Source organism: Harpegnathos saltator, unplaced genomic scaffold, assembly GCF_003227715.2.
Source record: "Harpegnathos saltator strain DR-91 unplaced genomic scaffold, Hsal_v8.6 scaffold456, whole genome shotgun sequence".
Taxonomy (NCBI): domain Eukaryota; kingdom Metazoa; phylum Arthropoda; class Insecta; order Hymenoptera; family Formicidae; genus Harpegnathos; species Harpegnathos saltator.
In genome coordinates this window covers 254048-278653 of record NW_020230268.1, presented here as the reverse complement: position 1 = coordinate 278653, position 24606 = coordinate 254048, and the positions used below count along the sequence as shown (strand labels likewise).

Here is a 24606-nt window from a genome sequence, read left to right as displayed (position 1 = left end):
CACGTGCTTGGAAAGTTCTTGAGATATGCTTGAGAAGGACCTCCACGTCTATTATCTTCTTGCGGAGTTCCTTTCAGCTATAATTGAAAATTTAATTTGTATTAAAATCAAAAGATCACAAATTAATAATTGGGGTTTCTTAAAGCTAAACTAAACTTTCTAAGAGCTTAATTCAAATTTAGTCCTCATTGGAGATTGACAACTTAGTAACCATAAATAATATTATTTCAATGTAGATGGTTAATGACTGCGATAGAAGTCGAGAATATCTAGAAGGATATTCTCCGACGATTCAACCGACTGCTGGAGAATGCGCAGGGGAAATCGAAAAGAGAATAAAATACAAAGCGAGGTGCTTCTTTGGTAGGTGGGAGAGAAGAGGAGAGGGAAGGCACAAGCGGGGACAGGGAAGAGGCGTTTATTTATTGCAGGTATTAATATCGGACCCTGCTCGATGGTTACATAAAACTGGCTTCTGATCCTCCTGTCCCAAGAGGATCACACGAAGACAACTGGAGGAAACTAGTTAGAATCTCTTACTCTCTTTACACACGCTCTCTCTCTCTCTCTCTCTCTCTCTCTCTCTCTCTCTCTCTCTCTCTCTCTCTCTCTCTCTCAAATTTTCTCTTGGAAATTAACAGAAACAATGAAATCAGCACTCGATATTATTGAAGTTATGGAAAAAAAATCTTAATAAGTTCCAAAATAATTTTTGTGCGTTACAACTACAGAGAAATGCAGGAAAACTATATGAGGATGAATGAGGATTATTTTGCAAACTTCTGATGCGCAATAATTTTTCCCTTGCATTTCGCTTCATGTACATCGTGTATATCGAGAAATGGCTCGTTACCGCAGCCGCTGCATGCCTCTTCTTTCTCTCACTTTCTCGATACTTCTCATCCGCCTACCTGTATACTCTTCTGCCGCCATGTTTAAAATATTAAAACGAAGGTTCCTGCATTTATATGCAGGTGTCGTCATGGCGATACTCGTGAAAGCCGACTGGTCCCAAACTGGTCGTCGCACTAGCTTCTTCGAAATCTATAGAGTGGCGAGAAACTAATAATTCGTGTAACAACGCAAGGAGATTCCGCTAAATCGGTTTTTCGTCAAGAGTGCAACATTATGACGAAAACGTGTTTACATAAAAATATATTAACGAAACAGAATTAATCGTATTTTTAGGCCCATTTTATGTAATATTAAATCAAACTGGTATTGAATCAACTTTTTTGTAACAAATTACGTGCTGGTGTTTTTTGAGACTATTTACGCGAAGAAACGTTTGCCGAAAATTTTTATCGTAGGCTCAAAGATAATTGTGGGAAGCGTCGATTTGTAAAACAGCGAAGTCAACGTTTCAATGAATATTAGCCCACTTCGGAATTTTTTCCCGTCCAATGAGCTGTCAGCAAACACTTGTTCAAGCCGAGATCAATCTGTATCAATAACAAATATCAAGCCCGATAATCTCGGGATTGACGTCGACCGATCGATTTCGTGCCGTTTACTAAATAGAATTTTTCTTTAAAACTGCTATCTGATTTGAACGGAATGGATTAGTTCGTGATTCCTCTGGGCGTAATTACAACGTTACATGCGTGAAAATGACCAACAACCTCGTGTAGTTTTCAACTCTGACAAAAGTGTTATATAAACTTCGTACGAGTTAAAGCTAGAATATTATTTTATTATTTGAAATTAATTATTTTACACAAAACGAACAAGTTTTGCTCGCGCGCTTTTTAGTTTTTCTGAATTCTACTAAACATGAGAATACACACGCTCGCGTGCGCGTATAATCTATACGCGTATCTTTGTATCGTATTTTCGATTAATTAATACGAATTAATAATAGATAATATAGATATTACAGCTGTAACGTAAGAGCGATAAAGTTGCGTAAGATAACAACTGCTAATATAGTGCTTTCAGTCTGGCTAAGGTGACATCTTGTACACTGTGATATTATGACATTCAATACGAGTGTTCTATATGTACGCATTATACAGGCTTTGATAAGAAAATGTGAGTTCGATAGCAGTCTGCGCGAAATCGACCGTGTATTTACAGTCTCATCGATTCTATTTTTTCGATTCTTGTCGATTATTAGCTAGATTAACAAATTATAGCTAGATTAAAAATAGATTAGCAAATTAACATTAAATTCGAAAGAGAAAGAACAAAACCCGATTACATCGTAACGCCGATTTTATTGTACTATGAAATCGGCTATATTTGACTACATAATAGTTGTTTTGTTCATGTATCTTCAAGTGTTTTCAATCCTCAAGATTCTCAAGTACGTAGAGTATTGACGAGAAGTGCATCGGCATTGAAGTGCTCGAGGAATAACGAGGAAAGCATTCACACGTTTATATGCAATTTGAGAAACAGTTGATAAATTTATATAAAATATCTCTTCTGCACGTGCATGCGCGCGCGAGAGAGCTCGGAACGTATCGAGTGAAGTTGTCGGGACACTCTATATATATATATATATATATTGCGACTCGATCGAGTTCGCGGGAAGACCTTCGATTCCTTGCAGAAATGTGAGAGAAACAAAATGGATGCTGCTGAACCGTGTTGGTCAGCGACTCATTATGAAACGCGACATCGCGTCGCGAATGCAAATCGATCGCGAACGATCGTCCGATCAACAACACGCACCGCACAAGTGTTGTGCATTAAAATCCACGAATAAATCCCCGGTGCTCGCAACCACTGGTCAAAATGAAAGAGTTTATTTCCAAACGGCATTTGGACTTACATTTAAAAAGATGTTTTTCGCCATATATTGCAAGTATATTGCAACTCGATGTGTGTGTGTGTGTTTCGATTCGATTAAAGTTAATAGTAGGAGAGAGTCAGTGTTTTCATGAAAATACTTCTCATTTAGTACTCGTTGACCGCGTCGTGATAGACTCGAATATCGTTCTTTATTATCGGACTGCAAAAACTCTTTTTATATAGTGTATACGTATATTAACCGTATTTACGCATTTCTCGCGACGAACAGAACAGGAATGAAAGAGAGAGAGAGAGAAAAAAGAGCGAGCGAGAGAGAGAGAGAGAGAGAGAGAGAGAGAGAATGAGCGGGAGAAACAGTGACAGAAAAACACAGAAGGGCGGAGGGAACGAACGGAGGATACCGTTGCATAAGCTATATTTAACCGCACCTGCTGGCGCCAGACTACTCGCTTGCGCATGCGCGCATCGCTATACGTGGCGGCGACGCGACACGTTCGACGCGTCGCTCGTTCGGTTGGACTCAAGTTAGAGATGGTTCCTCCGTTTTGTCTGTCTATTCAGCCGGCCGGCCGGTCGGCGAAACAGGTTAACATTACCCAAACATTTCTATCGCGAGGGAATCATCCGGGATTTTTCCGGCGTTACATAGCGAATATAGCACTAGAATTCATTCTTACTGATGATATTCCGCTCACATTTGGCGATGAAAGCAACCCGAAGCACATTGAAAAAATTGTGCACCCTCGGAGAGATTTGAATATCTTTTTTCTTTCTCAATACGTCTCAAGACGCATTGCCGATATCCATTTGGAGCATTCGCCTCTGAGTAATTCTTAGAACATAAATTTTCTTATTGAATATCGAATGCGTTTCAAGATGCGTCGGAAGTATTAGAAACTCTCTGCTTCTGCATGTGTTTCCATTTATGCGTTCTTGGATTATAAATATTTTTCGGACACGCCAGCAGCACTCATGCAACATATTACAAATACAAGTTGAGATCAGGACACGGGAAATATTTTGCCCGGGGGCGCCAATGGGACTCATTACGACTCTGATATCTAGTACATGTAAAACAAGAGTGCTAAAACAAAGACTGTTTAATAATTCAGTTCATTCACAGGGGAGAATGATCTCGAAGTGGAAATATCAGGGTCTCTGCAATGATGTACTAATGTCGCATTCTAAAGAGCAGAATCACGTTAACAGAGAGCCACTCTTCGGCGATGAATCACTCTTAAATTTTAGCGAAATAGAGATCAATTTTAGGATTGTCTTCCGCTTCTTCTTAAATAACATGCCAAAGTGAAGAAATTAATGCGACATATATATATATATATAGAAAATTTCTACGTCCGAAGTAAAATGTGTCCGTAAAATTCCGATGAATATTTAACACGACGAAATACACACGATAAAACACGGAAATAATTTCGTAGAACCGCTAGAGAATAGTACATTTAATTTAATTAACCACTGTGCCATCGTTACTGGGTATGTTGTTTGCAAAATGTACTAAATATAAGGGAAATAAAAAATATTTAAGCTTGACTTGTTAATGAATCAATATTAATAAATACATTGATGAAAAAAACAGAAATATAAAAATTATGTTGCTAACTTGTTTCAACTCTCTATATCATTGAAACGAATAAAAAAAAATTAAACAATTAATCCTAACATAAGTAATTCAGTCTGTTCTTTAAGTAGTATTAATTTTTTTGCTGTTTGCTTATATAAGTAAAAAGATCCTCTACTTTTTTCCCTATCATGGGATATAATTACATTTTATTTCATTATTATTACTGCCAATAACAATGTTTTATTATTTGTATCATGTTCAACTGTCTTGTAATTTATATGCTATTGTATCAACGATTAATTTCTATTAAAAAATATGCAAACAGATAAATATATAAAATAGTAAATTATAATAATCAAGAAACGAATATATAACAAAACTTGAACTTTTTGAATAAAATAAAGATTAATAGATGGAAAAAGAACGTAAGGAGACACGTTTGTGAAATTCAATCCCCGCAATCGCAATATACGAAGTAAAACTTCGAAGTAAAACTCCCAAAAGGATCATTCCGAGAAGCTTGGCCGTTAAGAGAAAAGAAATCATTGGAATTCAGAAGGAAAGAAAAAAATATCATTCGATCCTACATGTAAAATTCAAGGAAGATGGAAGAAATTTTCATGCCAAGCGAGTTGACGGAAGATTAATCGTGCAAGTTCCTGCGGCGAGACGTCCGAGAAAAAACTTTCGGATTACGATCTTCGTTTACCTGATCCCTGATCCAATGCCGACGATGAAGAGCCGTTGAACAGCTGCGCGCACATTCCGCTCTCGGAGGATCGATCGCTCGTTTGCTCGCTCGCTCGCTCGCTCGTTTGAGGAGGAACGACGACATGGCCGACGTCCATCCGTCCGTCCGTGAATCCGGCACACCCGGATACGCACGTCTCGTCGTTGCCGTCGCAGCCGCCGTCGCCGCTGCCGTCGTCGTCGTCGTCGTCGTATCGTAAACGCCTCGCGATCTCGTATGAAACGTCCACGACGGACTCCACCCTCCTTACGACGGGAAAATTCGCGCTTCACGAAGAATCGCGTCGCGTCACGAGGAGGAGGAGATGAAGGTGGAAGAGTAGGGGAGACTGCGACGTCCATCGCGCGAGGCGCAGGCCCAAAAAGCGCACTGTCAGCCGGAAGCGTGGCGCACGATTCAAGGAGGTGGAAAGATGGCGAGGAGGAGAAAAGGGGAGAAAGGGGAGAGAGAGGAGAGAAAGAGAGAAGAGAGAAAGAGAAAGAAAGAGAGAGAAAGAGAGAGAGAGAGAGAGAGAAACGATATAGGAAGGGGAGAAAAAAGAGAGAGAGAGGACAGAAGAGAAGCAGCGAGAGACGACCAAGAGAGGAGAGCAGGCAGAGAAGAGAGAGAGGCCTTGGCACCGGACCACCAGTTTAAATCCGAAGGAACGTCGGAAGAGAAAATAGAAAGGTCACGTCTCCTCGTGCAGCAAGGGAACGAGAGTATTCTCCTCTTTCTCCTTCTTCTCTTCCTCTTTCACCATTCTTCTCTTCGAGCGAAATGTACTGCGTGAGTAATCTTTTTCCCTCCGTCTCTTCTCTTTTCTCTCTCTCTCTTTCTCTCTCTCTCTCTCTCTCTCTCTCTCTCTCTCTCTCTCTCTTTTTCTTTCGCTCTCGCTTCTCTTTCTATCCGTTTCTATTTCCTTTCTGATCCGATGCTACGCGACGAACGCAAAAGTGCTTATGAGAAGAAATGAAACACGGCGAAGGAAGAAACAAGCCGCGAAGCAGCGAGCACGCTCCCGCAACGTCCACGTGCTTCAACTGATCGAATCGAACTAAAGCCGGCCGCTGCGTATAGCGCGTTACACCACTACCAACTTATATCGCACTGTCCCCTGCCACTACTAGTACTATACTCTTCTTTTCCACCGCATCACATTGCTGCGTCGTTATCGTCGTCGCCGTCATCGTCTTCGCCTCGTCGTTTTCTCTGTCATTGTTGTCGTTATCGTTATCGTCGTCGTCGTCGACGTCGTCACTGTCGTCGTCGTCGACGTCGCCCTCATCATCATCATTATCATCATCTCATCATCATCATCATCATGATCATTATCGTCGTTGTCATCATAATCATCATCGTCGTCATCGCCATCATCATCATCGTCATCGCCGTTATCATCATCATCATAATTGTCGACATGCTCTCATCGTCGTGGTTGCAGTCGTGAATTTCCCCCATTGGCACGCATCGCGTTTTTTCCCCCACCAGATGGCTGGCGCGCCATCTGATGGGGGAAGCGGACGCACAAGATACATATGGGACTCGGGCAAAAATTGTGATGAGCCGCACGACGGCGCGTCGGCAAGTTCGAGGGGGGTGGTGACGGGGGCGAGGGAGAAAAGTGGTCTGTTCTTTTTAGCTGCACTATTGAACTGATGCAATAAGTTAAAGTGAGAAAAAATATAGTTGTCTCATTCTAACTTATTGCACTAGTTCCGCAGTGCAGCTGAAAAAAACAGACCAAAGGTACAGTCTGTAAAATAAGAGCGTGTACGAGTTAATGTGTAGAAAAATTTATTTTTAATGATTTTTAAGTACATGGATTTGTTGTACTCCATGAGAAGAAAAATGCTATACCATTAATAATGAGTCCAGTCACCACCGGCATTGATAATTGCCTGACATCTCCGAGGCATACTTTCCACTAAGTTGACTGCATATTCGTTCGGTAAAGACCTCCAAATGAGACGAATTTGTCGTGTCAGCTGCTTCAAAGTGCACACTCTTTTTCCTCGAAGCTTGAGGATATGCCCACACATTTTCAATGGGATTTGCATCTGGTGACTGCGATGGTCAATCAAGTGTGACGATGCCAGACTGCTCTTTCCACTCGGTGCAAAGCTTGCTCCGGTGTTTTGGGTCGTTGTCTTCCTGTAAGATCCAGTCTTCGTTTTTTTTTTATGAAGCATCGTTCAACAGTCAGCAACAAACACTTCTCATAAATTTTAAGCATTAAGGTCGGGTTCCGCTTAAACAAATTCACAATTTTTTTTTCCATATTCGGCGTCACCTTGCCTATCGAGCCACGTTCTGGCAAGTCATCGACATTTTTGATCTTCTTATATTGCTGAACCCACTTAGCGACGAACGATTTTGACTTTCCCATGTATTTAGCAGCCACCGCATATGACATTTTTGGTCCTTTGAGGTGGGAACAAAGGAACACAGCCTCGTAGCGCGATGCGTATGCGGTACTCATGGCGGTTAACGTGTTTCTCAGGTTAGAGTTCGACGCCAACTGAATCTTTTGTAACAAAACATTTACGACAAAGATTTCATCTATCGGCTCACAAAAAAACTAGGATGATATTTGAAGCCAACTGCCATTTATGCCGTACACGCTCTTACTTTACAGACTGTAATACGTGTTTCGCGGTTTCGGCGATGCGAATGCAAGCACGCAGGGGATTGGGCAAAGCTGGCTATGGCTCGTGAATGGCGCAGGTGGCGGCTCTCTGAGTTGGGGCAATGACTGCATTTACATGCCATCGAGCGCGTGTTAGAAGAATCGCATCTTTGTAATGACCTTTGCAGTATAAGTCGCGAAATATTTCGCGCAATTGCGAGCGCCGCTCTCCCTTGACAATTTTATCGCGGCTCGCGAAGTTCGCGAATTCGCCCTTGACGATATTTTGCATCGCGATTTCGAAGTTCTTCGATGAACCTCGAATATCCGAAATATTTAAGAGTTACAAGTGTCTACGATCGGTTATTTCACGGCCCAACCTTACATATTTAAGGTCGTCTTGCGAGTTTATCTTGAGATGACCTGTGTGGCTAAATACGGCCAACGGCTTTTACAACGTCTTCGTTTGATCTTTATGTAATCTTGACCACGAGTATACTTTGTTTTAGATTTCGACTTTATAATATTTTCATGGAAAAATAATATAATATGAAGAAAATATATTAAAAATTGAAACTAGTCGCTGAAAGTAGGTAGTTTTCTTCAAAAGGAGAGCTAGCTTCGTTCCGGTTCGATATAGTCACTCGATACACGTAATATACACAGCCGGCTGGCGTCTCGACGCCACCACGCCCCTTGATCAGCAGGTTAAATGCACTCCTCTCCTGCAGGATCACCGTGCGTGCGTGCGTGCGTGCGTGCGTGCGTGCGTGCGTTCCGATAATTAAACGTATATGCACACGCAGGATCGACGGAGGGAAACCGCAGAACTCTCGTTGGGAGATTTCAATCATGAAAGTTCGAGTTCACGTCGAATTACATATTGAAACTCAAAATCCTCAAAATTTTCTTCGTGATCTGTTAATACAAGTAAGGTAACATGAATTTACGATCATCGCGCGCGCGCGTTTACGCAATCTTGTTGTCGCGATCTTTAATGGAACCGATTGCTGTCATATTCACAAGGTATCGTCTCGAGAAAGAGAGAGCACATCTCGTCTCGTGTGGTATCACTTTACGTAACCAATGCACTTATAACCGACGTCAGAGTAATCTTATCGCCGGCCACGACCCGGTCGGTTCGACCCCGTAATTTTGTCGTGGACTGAATTAAAAAAATTTTATCGCTACTTGCGTTTGTGTGCCGTTGTTCCCTCTTACGAAATAGGGCCATAGGCCCGATAACTCCGACGACGATGGCAAAATAAATTCCTAGCGCGCAACATGATGGCAGAGTGAAACACAGTGTGCAAGCACAGTGTTACGTGTTACATGTTTTATTTCATTCCTGAATTCGAAAATTATCCGTTCGATTAGCATCAGGCGCATACAATTGGCCCGATGAACGAACGAAACATTTCTAAATCTTTTACTATTACCCAGGCAGAACAAAGAAATCACAACGACGTCAAAATGATGAGAAAAACCCATCTTTTTCCTCATGATTCGGTCATTTTCTTGTCACTTTGATGTCATCATGATTTTTTGTCCTACTTGGGTATTGTTGTGATAAGAAAAATTGAATACGAGTCTCCTATGTGACAAAGCATAGCAGGATTATGCATGCCTTATGTTTCTGAAAAAAGAACTAATCTTGAAGGCCGAGTAAGGCCGTTTTCAAATTTAAACTCGAGTAAGCTTCAATTGCACGAGCGATACAATATTACCAAATTCATTCCGAAAGCGATTATCAAAGCACAATTAAAAAGTATGCTTCATTCCTAACAGAAATTTATTACCAGTTGTGATAAATTAACCAGTAGTAATAAGTAATAAAATTACTTATTATTATTGGCCAATTTATTACAGCTAGTAATAAATTTTTCTGAGGGATTTATGAAGAAAATGAGAACGCTGTTGATCTTAGTTCGGGACATTACATTAAGAACGCACTTTATGGTGGCTAAGTTCAAAATTAATTATTATACGGTTGGCAAAGCGGTCGGATATACCGGCCGACCCCGAAGACCCGTACTTCGTTCACATGCAAATACATTTTTCCTATGCGCATCCGTGAGGCATTTATACCTTCATGAATATATAGAAGCGTGCGCGTGTGCGATTTCTAAATACTTCGTCCATCGTCACGCTTGATGTCTATGTAAAAAATAATTCAAAAGTACAGGCTACCAAGCCTAACATCGCCAAAACGTGGCGAAAAATGAGAAATCTTTTATGATAAGCTTGATACTTAAAGTAGACAGCTATCATTGCAATGTAGAGGATAGAAAAAAAATGTGGAAAGTAAAGAGAACGACTAAGTGAGTGTTTTAAATCAAGCGATAGATCGATGAAATGTAAAGGACGAAACGAACAATCAAATAGTATAGCCAATGGAGAAAATATTACAACGTCCTTTTTATCTTGATTGATTTTGGCATATATTCAGCATTTAATAATAAAAGAATCTATCTTTTCTGAGAGTTATTAAAAAATTCTCCTATTGGATCCACGAATGTGTCGTAGAGCTCATTGAGAAAATATATCTTCATTGAAGAAATATTACGATCTTCATTGAGAAAATATTACGATCCCATAATTGATTCGACGGCACAAGCAAATAGACATTTTAATATTCAAAAATATACATTTTTCATAATAATTAATTAATATATCACCATTAATAGTTCCTTTTATCCCATAATATATCCCATAATATATCCCATAATATATCCTATAATATATCCCATTAATAGTTCCTCGTATGTTTTAAGCAGGATTGGGAAAGTTACTTTATAAAAGTATCTAATTACAGTTTTTTTCATTGAAAAACTAACTAGTTACAGTTACAAGTTACTGACCTTCAAAAATAACATGTTACAGTTATAATTATTTAGAAAGTAATGAGTCGTTACTTCTCAGTTATTCTTTTACAATAATTGTGCTATTATTTTAAATTTCGTAATTGTGTAAATTCCTTAAATTTGATATGAAAGTAGTTTGTTGATTATTATATTCCTCATATTGCCTTATTATTATATCCTCATATTTTAGTAAGATTAAATTTAAATAAGCAATTTATATTTATTCTGTAAGACTGTTAATAACAATTATAAGAAAATGAATGAATTTGATGGATAATAAATACTAATAATTTGGAGGATAATAAATACTAAAAATACTAAAAGCAATCTTAATATAAAAAATTAGATTTTTTCATTAAAAAATATATTGATATCTTATAAATAAAGATTTATACTCATATGTTTTCTTAAATTTGCAATTGAAGTTCTACTTGCATGAATAATTTTTTTTGCCAGCGCATATTTTGCAAAGAAATGTCCAGTTGTTCTCATTTCCAAATTTGTGCTGTAACTCGAATATTTCTGCATATATTGGCCATGGCATTTTACAATTCTTCTTCGAAGATTATCCATTGCTTGAATTTTTTATATAACTGCGCAAACACGCAGCGCACTTCACGCTGAACGCAGTTTATGTTAATAAATAAGAACTGGCGACGCGCGATGGAAATGTTCAATAGGCATACAATTTTTTTGAAAGAAATACAGATTGCGTTCGAAGAGGAGACTATCAGCGTTATTACGTCATTTATCCTTGTTTTATATCTAATGGACGATAAAGATAGAAGACGTTGCAGCGTGTTTTCCAAATGCAGCCAGAATAACTGTATACTTATTGGATATCAAGCATCCTACGTCGCGTTATCGTACTGGTCTACCAGAAACGGTAAATTTGAAATAAAATGCTATTAAATTATTTACTATATAAGTACTATTAAATTATTTACTATATAAGTAACTATTAAATTAGTTACTAGTTATCAAACAAATGTAATTAAGTTAAGTTACAGTCACAGACGGAAAAAACGAAACGAAGATATAGTTACAAAAAAAAATAACTGTAACTATAACTTCGTTACAAATAACGAGTTACTTGACCAACCCTGGCTTTAAGTATGGTATTAGAGGTATAATATAGGGACATACGAACTCTCTTCGTGAAATGTATTAGTGGGTCACACGACAGAAATATATCGGGCGTACGGGAGTGTAGTCCGGAAGATGGCATTGACCGTCGTTCTGATCTTCTCTGTTAGTCATCTTCTTTCTTTCGAATTTTCCTTTATTTCCGTCTAATCTTCGATTAAAGTGCGATAATTTAATGAAAAAGAAATTTTTCAAAAATTATACTCCAACTACAAGGCGAGGATATATGTAGCGAATAATACGAGTACTCACACGTATCTCGTCTCATTTGAATAACAATCGACCGAATTCATCGTAGAATTTCGGTATATTGCGAAATGAAGATGGTATGCATTCGTCAATAGCAGATAAATAGCGGATTATCTCGTTTATTCGCGTTATCTATCATATGAGCAAAGTTTCGCCTGTGTTTCTTGGCTGAAATTAAAACGCCGATGTTTCGAGAGACGGTCAATTCGATGCCACTATCGCCTCGCGGACAGAGAAGGAGATAGAAAGAAAGAAGAAGAGAGATAGTATCGTCGTCTCGCATTTATCTCATCTCGCGATGACCCGTAATGGTCCAGCGGACTGATTTCCGAGGCTCGTTAACGTAACACTTTCCACGCTATCGCTGTCGCGAATGCCGAAAAAAAGAGGCAGATAACCCGAGATACACGCTGTGGTACACGCGTTCTTGCCCTCTCTGCTCCTCTCCTCGTGTTATCACTCCCGTGACTTCGGCACTTCGACGAACTGTGTTGCTAGGCGAGCATCGGCGGGACGCGTAAGAGCTCGCGCTTGAGGAAAGCCACTGTACATTCCTCTCGTCGGAACGTCATCGTTTCGGAAAATAGACGAAAATTAACCAGTCATATATATTCGCATCGATACGAAAAGGAGGGCATGAAATGATGACTATGTGCGAGCATACCAGTCGATCGTGACATTCTTTTCCAATGAATTTTCCAACGTGTCCGTGTTCGATAGGAGAACTTGCTTCCTTTTTCACGAACAAATTTTCAGAGGATCAATTACGCCTATTACGCTGAATGCGTCCCGAAGTTAAAAGTTAAAAACGTCGTGACTTTTCTGTCATGTCTTGTATTTTTGAAAACGACATGCAACAAAACTTGAATTGTTCAATTAAAATTGCGATATGATTCCGTATGATTTTCATCAACTTTTCTCTAATAAAGAATCATTTTAGAGATGTTCGGATTGTCTACTATTGAGATATAATGTGGTAGAGAGGGTGGTACTTTTTATTATATTCATACGACATATGAACTGTGTCACTTTTATATCGCGTGAATGGATATGAGAAGAAAGACTTAAAGCTCTCGACGACTCCGGATGAGACGTGATATTCGAAAAGACTAGACTTCTTCCTCTTGTCTCTCCGTCGACTTTTCATTTTGTTATCGTGCTCTTTCTTTGATTCTCCACAGCATAGGCTGCACGACTATAATTAGCTCCCCTTTTTTATTACGCTTTATAAGCGCGCTTGCTCGAAATTAACACGACTAGTGGCGACACTACGGATTTTCGGACCCTAAGCAAAACAAGGAGAAGTCCTTACTTCTTCATTTCGTCTTTATTCGTAAAAAACTAGTTACAAAATTTGAAAAAAAAATACAACTTGAAAAAATGTAAAAATAATGAAGAGGAAATTTAAAGTTAAATCTGCAACGATATAGCGGCAAAGCTGAAAAATTAAAATTAATTAATGTTGCACTGCATATATCAGCTGTATGTAAAAATTATTACAAATTGTTTCTTCCGAAACTATTACTAATTAACTAATAATAATTTACTATAAAATCAATTAGGAATAAAGATATTGTATTGTATTTGATGTATATCAAGATCTATAGGCCGATATACAGAATATACTGACCATTCTATGATTATAATTTTTTTTCTTTTTATGCGTTGCGGGATCCTAAACATTCTTGAAGATTACATCAAGAAAATTGATGTAATCTTCAAGATGGCGAAAATTGATAGGTGAAACGACAATCGTGTACATATACAGAGTTTACAAAAAGTCTAGAAATCTTCAGAAACTATTATTAATTAACTACTATTATTAATTATCTACTAATAATTAATTATAAAATCAATTAAGAATAAAGATATTATATTGTACTTAATGTATATTAAGATCTATGGACCGGGATATACGGAATATACCGACCACTCTATAACTATAACAATTTATCTCCTTTTCATGAGTCACGGGATCGTAAAACTCTTGAAGATTATGTAGTGTTTACAAAAAATTTGGAAACCCCTAAAAATTTCGAAAAATATGTATTTCTGGAAAAAATATTTCAGACAAAAGTTGTATGGTTTCAAGGAGGACATAAAACAGCTATATTAGTTTTTTTTACAGATGGCGTCACCTTCGAGATATTCACTGATCATTACTTTTCTCAAATGGAAATCCCAATTTTTTATTATATCATTTTTTTTTCACCAACTAATTTTAACAATTTTTGTCTGAAATTTTCTTTTATTTGTCTAATATTTTTTTAGGTATTCACTGATTATTACTTTCCTTAAACGGAAACTCCAATTTTTTATCATATCATCCTTTTCTATCAATTAATTTTAACAACTTTTGTCTGAAACATTGTTTTTATTTGCCTAATGTTTCTTGAGATATTGAAGAAAAACTTGGTAACTTTTTCAATATTTAACTTACGATATTTCTCTAACTGTTTGTCGGAAGAAAAAGTAGTACGAAACTTTTTTATTCTACTTGGCCTCAAGAATATATGGTTATAATAGCTCCCTGACTTTTGTTAATTTGATGGTTTTGAAATCTCCAAAGATCGAGTAAGTTGACAAAAGTTAGCACTATTGTAACAATATATTTTTAAGATCAAATAATGTAAAAAGGTCTAGTACTACTTTTTCTTCTGACAAATAGTTAACGATTATCGTAAGTTAAATATTGAAAAAGTTATTAAGTTTTCCTTAAATACCTAAAAAAATATTAGACACATAAAAGAATGTTTCAGACAAAAGTTGTTAAAATTAATTGGTGAGAAGAAATGATATAATAAAAAATTAGGATTTCCATTTGAGAAAAGTAATGATCAGTGAATATCTCGAAAATGGCATCATCTGTAAACACAATGATATAGTTGTTTTATGTCCCATTTGAAACTATATAACTTTTGTCTGAAACATTTTCCTCTAAAATGTCACTTTTTCAAAAAGTTGGGTAGTCTGGGACACCCTGTATATACGGGTGTTTCAGATCACCCGGATCACACGATTTTTTCGTTAACGCGACATTTTAGAGAAAAATATTTCAGACAAAAGTTGCAGGACTTCAAAGGATCTATTTACTGACGCTATGAATTTGACTTTGAGATAACCTTGAAAAGTCAAGATCAACATAAAAATTTTAAATTGATACTCCAATTTTTTATTACATAATCTTTTTCTAGCAATTAATTTGAACAACTTTTGTCTGAAACATTTTTTCATTTACCTAATATTTTTTGACATATTTAAGGAAAACTTGATAACATTTTCAATATTTACTCACGATATCTCGCTAACTATTTATCAGAAGTAAAAGTGGTACTAGACTTTTTGCTCTATTTAGTCTCAAGAATATATTGTTCCAATAGTGCTCTGAATTTGGTTAATTTGATGATTTTGAAATTTCCAAAAATTAGCAAGTTAACAAAAATCAGGGTGCTATTATAAAAATATATTCTTGAGACTAAATAGAGCAAAAAAGTCTAGTACCACTTTTTCTTTCGATAACTAATTAGCGAGATATCGTAAGTTAAATATTGAAAAAGTTATCAAGTTTTCTTTCAATATCTAGAAAAATATTAGGCAAATGAAAAAATATTTTAGATAAAAGTTATTCAAATTAATTGATGGAAAAAGACGGTATAATAAAAAATCGTGATTTCCATTTCAGATTTTTATGTTGATCTTGACTGGACTTTTCAAGGTTATCCCAAGATTAAATTCATAGCATCAGTAAATAGATCCTTTGAAGCCCTACAACTTTTGTCTGAAATATTTTTCTCTAAAATGTCGCGTTAACGAAAAAATCGGGTGACTCGGGTGGTCTGAAACACCCGGTATATTTTTTTCTTCTGTACGTCTTACCGATAGAAATAAGTCAGAAAAACGTTGAGCTCACTTTTTAAAGACGGACGCATTATTTTTTCTTCGCTCGTTTAATTTTAACTCACACAATTAGTTTTAGACCAGGTATAATTTTATAAAAATATACTAGCTCTTTGCGTCTAATATACATTCAGCATCTATGGTAATGGCCAGCGCTTAGGTTTTAGAATGAGATGAGTCGAATCAGTCAGAATCAGATGAGTCGAAATTGATTTCCTTTGCTATAAGAAAAAGAAGAAAAAAGAAAAAAATTAGGAGAAATGGAAGAAATAAAAAAATATATTTTTTTTAAGTAGAAACACACACAAGCTAGTACGAGCTGATTAGTATTTGTGCAAGTAATTTTGGCTGACTAGAAGCACAAAAATTGTTTTTTATGGGAGTTACACTGGTTTCGAGTGGGTTTGATAGGTAGGGTCAATTATAGCGTTTCGAGATCGTACTGACCCTGAGGGGTGCGAGTGGTTAACAAACATGGGTGCGCCGTAGACAGGGTCGATGGTAAAAAGGGAGAGGAAGATGGCCGAGAGGAGTGGACCTTTCCACCTCGTCTGGCCGTTCCCCTTCGCAAACGGGTGTGGTTCTTTCACCACTGGATTATTATCGCGTACTTCATGTACCTCCGCTTGGAAATTACGTTCGACAGTAGGAATTTTTAATTCGCGAAATCCGCGGGACTACGCAAACTGGAATAACAGCTATTTTTAAGGGCGGATTAAAGGTTATCTTGCAAGTACGAATGTAGTTGTAAACTTACTTGGATTTAGAAATATATCTGAATCTATTACTGGACAAATTTAGATTTTAAGTGAGGAGCGAATTTTTAAATAACGAATGCTATCAATCAGGCGGCAGCAAATTTGTCTCGGCAGTTTTGTCAGTGAAAAAACGCATCGCAACGAGTTGCAACGAACAGAAACCGAAGGAGAAATCATGCGTACATTATAGATATACAGCGGTGCAATTGTAAATCGCGCAATGTTAATATCGCGCTACCGGGGTTCGCCGGGGTCGCTAGGTCGTTGTGACGTCAGCGGATACAGCGACCCGGTGAGTGTATATGCATGCGCATACGTGCTTGAAAAGTCATGCGGCCAGTGTTTTTTCGAGCCGTTTAGTAGACATGTAACAACAAATAATTTTCACTCTGTTTCCATTTACATATTTATCTTTCTCGATCACTGTCATACATTAACTTAGTGATATATATTGTAATCAAATTAATTTATCATTCATTTTATCTTAATCATCATATTCATCCAATGTTTGTTATTATAATAATCTAATAATCGGATTAAATTTACTAATATCTAACTGTCTATTAGGCGATAATTCGTCGATTTAATTACACATTATTATCATACTGATGTGATAATCACTTTTATACTATCATCGTCATACTAATTTAATTATTTTTAACATATTATTTTTAACATAATCTAACAAATGACTAATATCTAAATATTCGTCAATTTGACACTGATTTTAATGCAATATGAGATACTGATTCGATCATCATCATCGTCATCATCATCATCATCATCATCATCATCATCATCATCATTATTAACATTCTATTAATTTAATTAGACTTTACACCCTAATTATCATTAATATATTGTTTTAAATATTCAAATGCGATTTAAATGCGCAAATGTACGAATTTACCTCTACTGTATTGTCCGGGTTTTAAATTTGATGGATGGGAAAAGCCATTATCTTTTTTCTCGCTTTCATTTACCAGATTTCGCGATTTGCCTTCATTACTACACTTTTGATTTTCTTTATCGCTCAACTCAGGCGATTCATCTCTCAGCACGGATTCCTTTGTCGGGTCTGGCTTCCTCTGCGATGGCGAGTATTTCTTCTTTTCTCCGTTCACCGTCTCATTATTATCTGTGTCTCGTTGGTTTGTACTATAAAAAAGCCTCCGGGGTTCCAGACGAAGCCGCATTTTAAAAATGTGAGTCCGCGTTTTGTAGGGAGCGTTCGGAAGAATGACTAAACTCTCCGAAGGAGGGGTAAACAGCGGAACATGGTGCCAAATATTGTTCTAGAAGATTCGAGAAATTGTATATTTTTTCACACGAAACTTATGTACCTTCAGATATCACTTGTATATTCATTTTCAACAAATATCTTCAAATGGATCATAATCGCACTTGAACGATTACTTACATTAGCATCCGGAAGTAGATAATCAAGTTCACGATTTCGTAACACTAAATTCTGTAACGGCTGCAACAGTCTTACGGGTGTTACATTACGATTTGGCGATGACATTTTTGGCGAATATACTGTTATCTTGAAATGAAATCGAGAACTCTTTCAAACTTTTCACAGAGACTGATAAAACGACTTCCAGTAGTCGTGCAAAGACGTCGTTGGGGACGAAACTCTCAATAACGACGAAATGAATACGAAAGAACAGCTTCGTGCCAATGCGCAGAATGCACGTGCGTTGTGAAGTTAGTTACAGTCATAGACTTTTGTAGATTGTGACAGGAAACAAACTGAAATCCGATATCCGGTGCATTTGACATTGACATGTGATATGCATGCAAAATTCACCAAAAAGAAATTCTCTACTATTTTATAGAAAATCACAATAATTATTAATTAAATTAAATTTATATTAATTAGAAAAAATTGACGAATTAGTGCACGTAATAGAGCGGTAGAAACTCTATGGAGTGATCTAAAGACACGTTTGGTTAGTATATTGACTAGTATATTGATTAGCAACAATAAGTATTGGCTAGTAGCGACATTGTGAAATTATAAGAAACAAGTTCAAGACATATTGGGTGAATGTAAAAGTTTTGATGAATTTCATAAAAAAGCCGTAAGACAAATTTTAATATATTATACATCTACATATTTGTAACTTACTATACTACTATTACTATAACTATTACTATAATATATACTAATAATATATACTATTACTATAATAAATTACTATAAACCTTTGTTACCCACGACATCTTTGAGAAAGTTATCGCAATTTTTGCACTCAATATCTTTTAACTTTCTTACAAAATGCTTACCATTTTCTTCTCGGTTTGTTGTGTTCTATGACCGAATGTACATTTAGGACCATATTTTGAATTCTCTTTAATCATTAAAAGTGACTCTAAAAGTAGTTTACGGCCAATAAGAAGAGGAGCTTATAAACCACTTTTATAGTCATTTTTAATAATGAAAGAGAGTTTAGAATGAGCCTTAGTTTCGATATGATTTTAATATTTTTTTCTGCATAGAGTTTGGTATGCAGTAGATGAAATTCGAATTCGAATGAATTTGTTTTTGAATAACTTCCAGGAGTTGAAAAATTTTAAGTCGTAATCACATTAGTAATTGCCGATTGGATTACGATTGCGATTGGCGATTAAAATAGAGCATTGTCTAAACTGCAATCACCAATCTCAATCGGTGCCTGTTTTGCCCTGATTGGTTGAAAAGTAATCGCCAATCGTCAATTGCAATTGCAATCCAATCGGCAATCGCTAGTATGATTACTGCTTTACATATACTGCAAGCATTATCACTTCTAAGTGCGCCATAGTAAAAAACTTAATAATTAGGTCTATTTCTTATAGTTTGGTAGTTTTTCTAATATTTTGCAAATATGTTTGAATATAAAATATTTTTGGAAATATTTTTTTTCCTACTTTCTTCTCTTCTTCATTAACTATAATATATCTTCATTTCAAATATAAACATATATCTTCATTTCAAATATAAACATATTTAAATATAAGTGCAATTTATTGCAGTAAGAATAAACTTGTTACATATAATATCGTGCATATATTTTAATATATTTATTGTTTATTATTTTAAGAACATTATAAATTATAAGATCTTTACATAGTACATTTGGCTCAATATTAATGTATTTGCTATGACATAATTTATTAATAAATTCTACGAAAGTATGTTTTATAAATATTGCTAACATTTAATATTGTTTTATTATCGTGAATTATCGATATATTTATTGATATATATGTACAATACCTGCAAAGAATCTACTTTAAAAAAACAATGAACATATCATAGTCACAGTTGAAAGTTTTGTCTTTCTTTAAATACTTAATAACATTCTTCAAGCACAAAATGCATGATTCAATTTAGCATAGTATGACGATCATAAATATTTCGCCTCTGCTCACGGACTTGTCGTTTCCATTTATCTTGCTGATGTCCAACACGATTCAAGACATTGCCTCTTTCTCCCATTGGGTGAGATGTCCCAGGTGCAATGGACGAGTCATCCTTTACAATTTAGAGAGAAAATTGTGATTCATGTTTTGTTACTTGCTTATTTTGGTAAATAAAAGATATTAAAAAATTATGTAATAAGTTCTGATATAAAATTATATTTATGATATTAATAGGAACATTTAAATAACTGTGATAAAAGTAATAATTGATTTTTTTAATCTTTTGCACTCAGATGTCCCTTTTGAGAGGACATTGAAAGTACGGGCTTCAAGGGCAGAGGGTTAAATATCATATTTTTTAATATTCACATATTCTCAAGAAAAATCTATCCTATACAAATATTACTTATATCATATCTTTTCTCTTTTTCAAACATAACCTTAAACATATATAAGTATCAAAAAAGTTCTATGAATAAATTTAATATCTTTACCTCTTCATTATTATGTTCATGATAACCAATATTTGCTGAAGCTTTATGTATCCGTTTGTTGAGTAATGGATCCAAACAAATTAAAAACAACATGTAAATTACTAATAACGATATAACCCATATAACTATTATTACCACAATCTGCAATAATATATGTTGTTTTATTTCATTATTATCTTATTGTAAAGATATAAGATTCGCAAATAATGAGATAACCTTGATAATAGTTGTATTTCTGTTTTCATATTTACAGTCACACCGTGGACAAAATATTTCTTCCTTGCCCTTTATTTGGTCTCCAAGCTTTGGCAAAACAACACTTTCGCACTTGCTAAAAATTATATCTACATTTCGGTAATTAGTTTAAAGTGCTTAACAATATAAAATAAATTGTTAATTACCATTGTAATGGTGGAACATTGATTATATATGTCAAACGTTCCATAGAGGTTTGAGTTGTATTGATGACGGATGAGAGACTTGGGCAAATACATTTGCATCTTTTATCATCATATTGCGCCTAAAATAATTTTTAGTTATTAAGAATATGTGATCTAATAAGTAATTAAGTAATGTTAATAAGGAAAACATTCTAACATTTGATTGTGACAAGCGGGTTGTCAAGATGATTATCACAACGAGGAAAATATATTTCAACATAATGTCTAGAACTTTTTTTTAAAGAGATGCACCTCTTGTATATATTTCTCTATGCAACTGTGTATAATTACACATGAAAATGTTAACTACAATTGCAAAATATTCTCATTCTCAACCATGATAAACTGTCAATTCAATGTGATAAAGTAAAAACATCAAATTTGCTCTCTTTAACTTACTAGCAGAGAGAAACCTAAGAGCAGCCACTGGGCCGATTACGCTAGGACGCTTTTTTCGCCGAAATCCATTGCGCCCCCTGAGAAAATGTGAGCACACTACATCCGTCCTGACGGTAACGGCAAAGCGTGCACGGTTCTTATTCACTCCAGTTCCTTAAGGAAGATAGTAAAGCTAAGACTCCATGCATGCGGTGAGCTCCGGCAAACGGCTGCGGTGACCAATCAGGAGACAGACGCATGCCGGAGCTTGCCGCAACCGGACTTGCGCCTCTCTCCTGATTGGTCACCGCAGCATTTGACGCAGCTCACCGCATGCATGGAGTCTTAGCTTAAGGTCAGAGAGGAACCTGAGAGCGGCTAACACGGCGTTTTCGGCGACACCGATTTTTCGCACTGGGAATGGGCGCTATCTGCATCCATTTTGAGAGGAGAACTACGATGCTGCATCCACTTTTAGGTCTCGACGGTAAAACCTGCATCTGGTGGCTGCCCGTGCTACATCCACTTTCAGGCGGTTTATGTCCGTGCTACAACCACAATAGCGTACTTGACAAGCACAGTCTCGCGCATTGTTATGCATTTGTAACATGAATTAACATGTTAACATGCGCAAAAAAAATAAGAATTGAGATTGTATATGATTAATATCATGAAGATTATATACAATTTATATCGATATATACATATATGATAATAAGATAATATTTTATGTGTACCCAAAATTATTATTCCAAAATATTTCAGCGTTACGTTAGTATTTATTTATACTCCGGCAGGCGTTTTTAAGCGCAGTTGTGTCCGTGTGCATGTGTTGCATTGAAAGTGTGCGCGACGTACGTGTGCATATACGCACTCACGCACACACACACACACACGTGTCATACGCAACAGATAGAATCTCAGGGTATATGCTTAAACATTTTCAATTGCCGTACGTTTCTGTGTAAAAATGTAGTCGGCACACACACTCAGAGAAACTGCTCCCGTCTATCCGTCTGAGGTCCCGCCCTCCGCTCGGCTTGTTTTGACGAGCCAAGCGAGAGAGAGAGAGAGAGAGAGAGAGAGAGAGAGAGAGAGAGGGAGAGGGAGAGGGAGAGGGAGAGGGAGAGGGAGAGGGAGAGGGAGAGGGAGAGGGAGAGGGAGAGGGAGAGGGAGAGGGAGAGGGAGAGGGAGAGGGAGAGGGAGAGGGACTGGGAGAGGGAGAGGGAGAGAGGGAGAGAGAGAGAGAGAGAGAGAGAGAGAGAGAGAGAGAGAGAGAGAGAGAGAGAGAGAGAGAGAGAGAGAGAGAGAGAGAGAAGGAATGTATCCGCTCCATCTCGCTTTGATTCGCAACGTTGCCGAGATTGTGCTTCCCGACACACGGCCGAGACTGACGTTTCCCTCTCGGCGTGAATCCAACGAGATGATCAATAGCAATCGATTTCGACCAAACTTGTTGTGTCGATAGATTTGCATGACAAATTAACATTGCACTTAAAAATACGGCGTAGCATCGAAGCGTTTGCAAGAAAGTCGCGATTGAAAATCGCGACTGCTTCATGAACCAAATGAAGGAGCAGGTTTCTCAATGAGTATGTGGCTTGGTGGAAGTGCGCTAGGCTCACGGAGTTTGAGGTCGATGGTTTGCGCCCGCTTGGCGGTCGGCGTTGTTTTTTTTCGCCAACACTTTTTTTCATTTTTTAGGAAAATGCACGTGTTGCATACAACATACGTGTATCACAATAAATTTTTGCTCATTTTTTAAGGAAATGCACGTATAGAACATACGGGCATCGCAAGCATTGCACGTTTCGTCGATGACACTTCGTCTGAGACCCCGCCCTCCGCTCGACTTGTTTCGACGAGCCAAGCAAAAGAGAGACAGAGAATGTGTTCGCTCCATCTCGCTCTGTCTCGACACGCAGCCGAGGCTGATGTTTGTCTTTCGGCGTGGATTCGACGAGGGGACGACTAATAGCAATCGATTTTGACTCGCTGCGTCGATAGACTTGCATGAATTAACATTGCATGTAGATCGGCGTTACCTTTCTTTCCATTTATTTTTATTTTTTTTTACGTGGGGAAATCCTCATGGACACCCCGGCTCCTTGCCGGGGTAGTGCCGGACTCTTACCGGCTAAAACCCCACACGGTGACTTACCTCTGGCGCGATGTTTGGGAGGCCCTCCCGCGCCTGTCCGGGATATATAATTTTTCTTTTCGTAGGTCATATTAAATTTTTTCTGTAACTGTTATACATACAACACAGTTATAAATTGAAAATATATTTACATATATTCCTGAAAACCAGGTATTATTTACATCAATAATAATCAGCAATCTTTTGCAACCTATAGTTTACATATTATATACCTATAGTATCATATCATAAAAAAATGTTTGTAAGTGCAATATGCACCCATTTGTATGTTCTTGTATGAATATTCTCTATATTTCTATGAGAAGAGTGTTTTTCTGTGAAAAGAGCCTATCAAATTCATCAAGTTGTGATGTATAACATAGGATGCAGAATCGTTACACATACAAAATTTTGAACTCGAAATAAAATATTCCATTTGTTGGCATAAATAAACATGACTTAAAGATCGCAATCACAGTTGAAACAATTGCATAAATCTTAGTCTAGCAGGACCCATTACTGCAGGACGCATTTCCTGCAACATAAATATAATAAAAGCCATTGGTGTATATGTGTGCTTGAATGCATACGTTACATGCTGTTTCATATCACTATTTTTGCAAAAATGTCTTAGAAACGTATATAACGTAAGCATGTAAATATTACAAGAATCACACACATAAATATTAACGCGCGCGTTGTGTTTGTGTGTTTGTGTGTGTGTGTGTGTGAGCGACAGATTTTCTGTCAATATGTTCTATCAAAATCAATCGATTTTATAACATTTATTTTGCGATTATATAATACTTATTTCGGCAAAAGAGAACCGTGCAGAGCATTTTACAAATGTATAGAGCAGATTTCAAGTGTCATTCTAATGATATATTTCTTTCTTTAACCGTAAATGACAGGAACTTTTGACATGCATTTCCACGTTTCCATCGTCACAATCCAATATACCGGGTATTCCAGACCACCCGGTTCACCCGATTTTTCGTTAACACGACATTTTAGAGAAAAATATTTCAAATTAAAGTTGTAAGGCTTCAAAGGATCTATTTACTGACGCTATGAATGTGATATTGAGATAACCTTGAAAAGTCCAGTCAAGATCAACATAAAAATCTTAAA

At 36.9% G+C, this 24606-nt stretch overlaps 1 protein-coding gene across 1 annotated transcript; it reads right to left on the bottom strand.

The window, feature by feature from the left end:
* Nucleotides 1-19847: 19847 nt before the first annotated feature.
* LOC105185875 (uncharacterized protein CG1161) lies at nucleotides 19848-21345 on the bottom strand. Its single transcript, XM_011145714.3, has 5 exons — nucleotides 21115-21345; nucleotides 20919-21037; nucleotides 20734-20848; nucleotides 20518-20658; nucleotides 19848-20135 (listed from the first exon to the last, which is right to left on the bottom strand). The coding sequence occupies exons 1-5, from the start codon at nucleotides 21175-21177 to the stop codon at nucleotides 19986-19988; spliced, it is 588 nt and encodes a 195-aa protein (XP_011144016.1). The 5' UTR covers nucleotides 21178-21345; the 3' UTR covers nucleotides 19848-19985.
* Nucleotides 21346-24606: the final 3261 nt, after the last annotated feature.

What these genes read in the sequence shown, in the direction of transcription:
- LOC105185875 (XM_011145714.3), bottom strand. Translation starts at nt 21,177, where the DNA reads ATGTTGAAATATATTTTCCTCGTTGTGATAATCATCTTGACAACCCGC. An exon ending in CCCGCTTGTCACAATCAAAT is followed by an intron (nt 21,038 to 21,114) that starts GTTAGAATGTTT and finishes AAATTATTTTAG; the next exon opens with GCGCAATATGATGATAAAAG. An exon ending in AATGTTCCACCATTACAATG is followed by an intron (nt 20,849 to 20,918) that starts GTAATTAACAAT and finishes TATAATTTTTAG; the next exon opens with CAAGTGCGAAAGTGTTGTTT.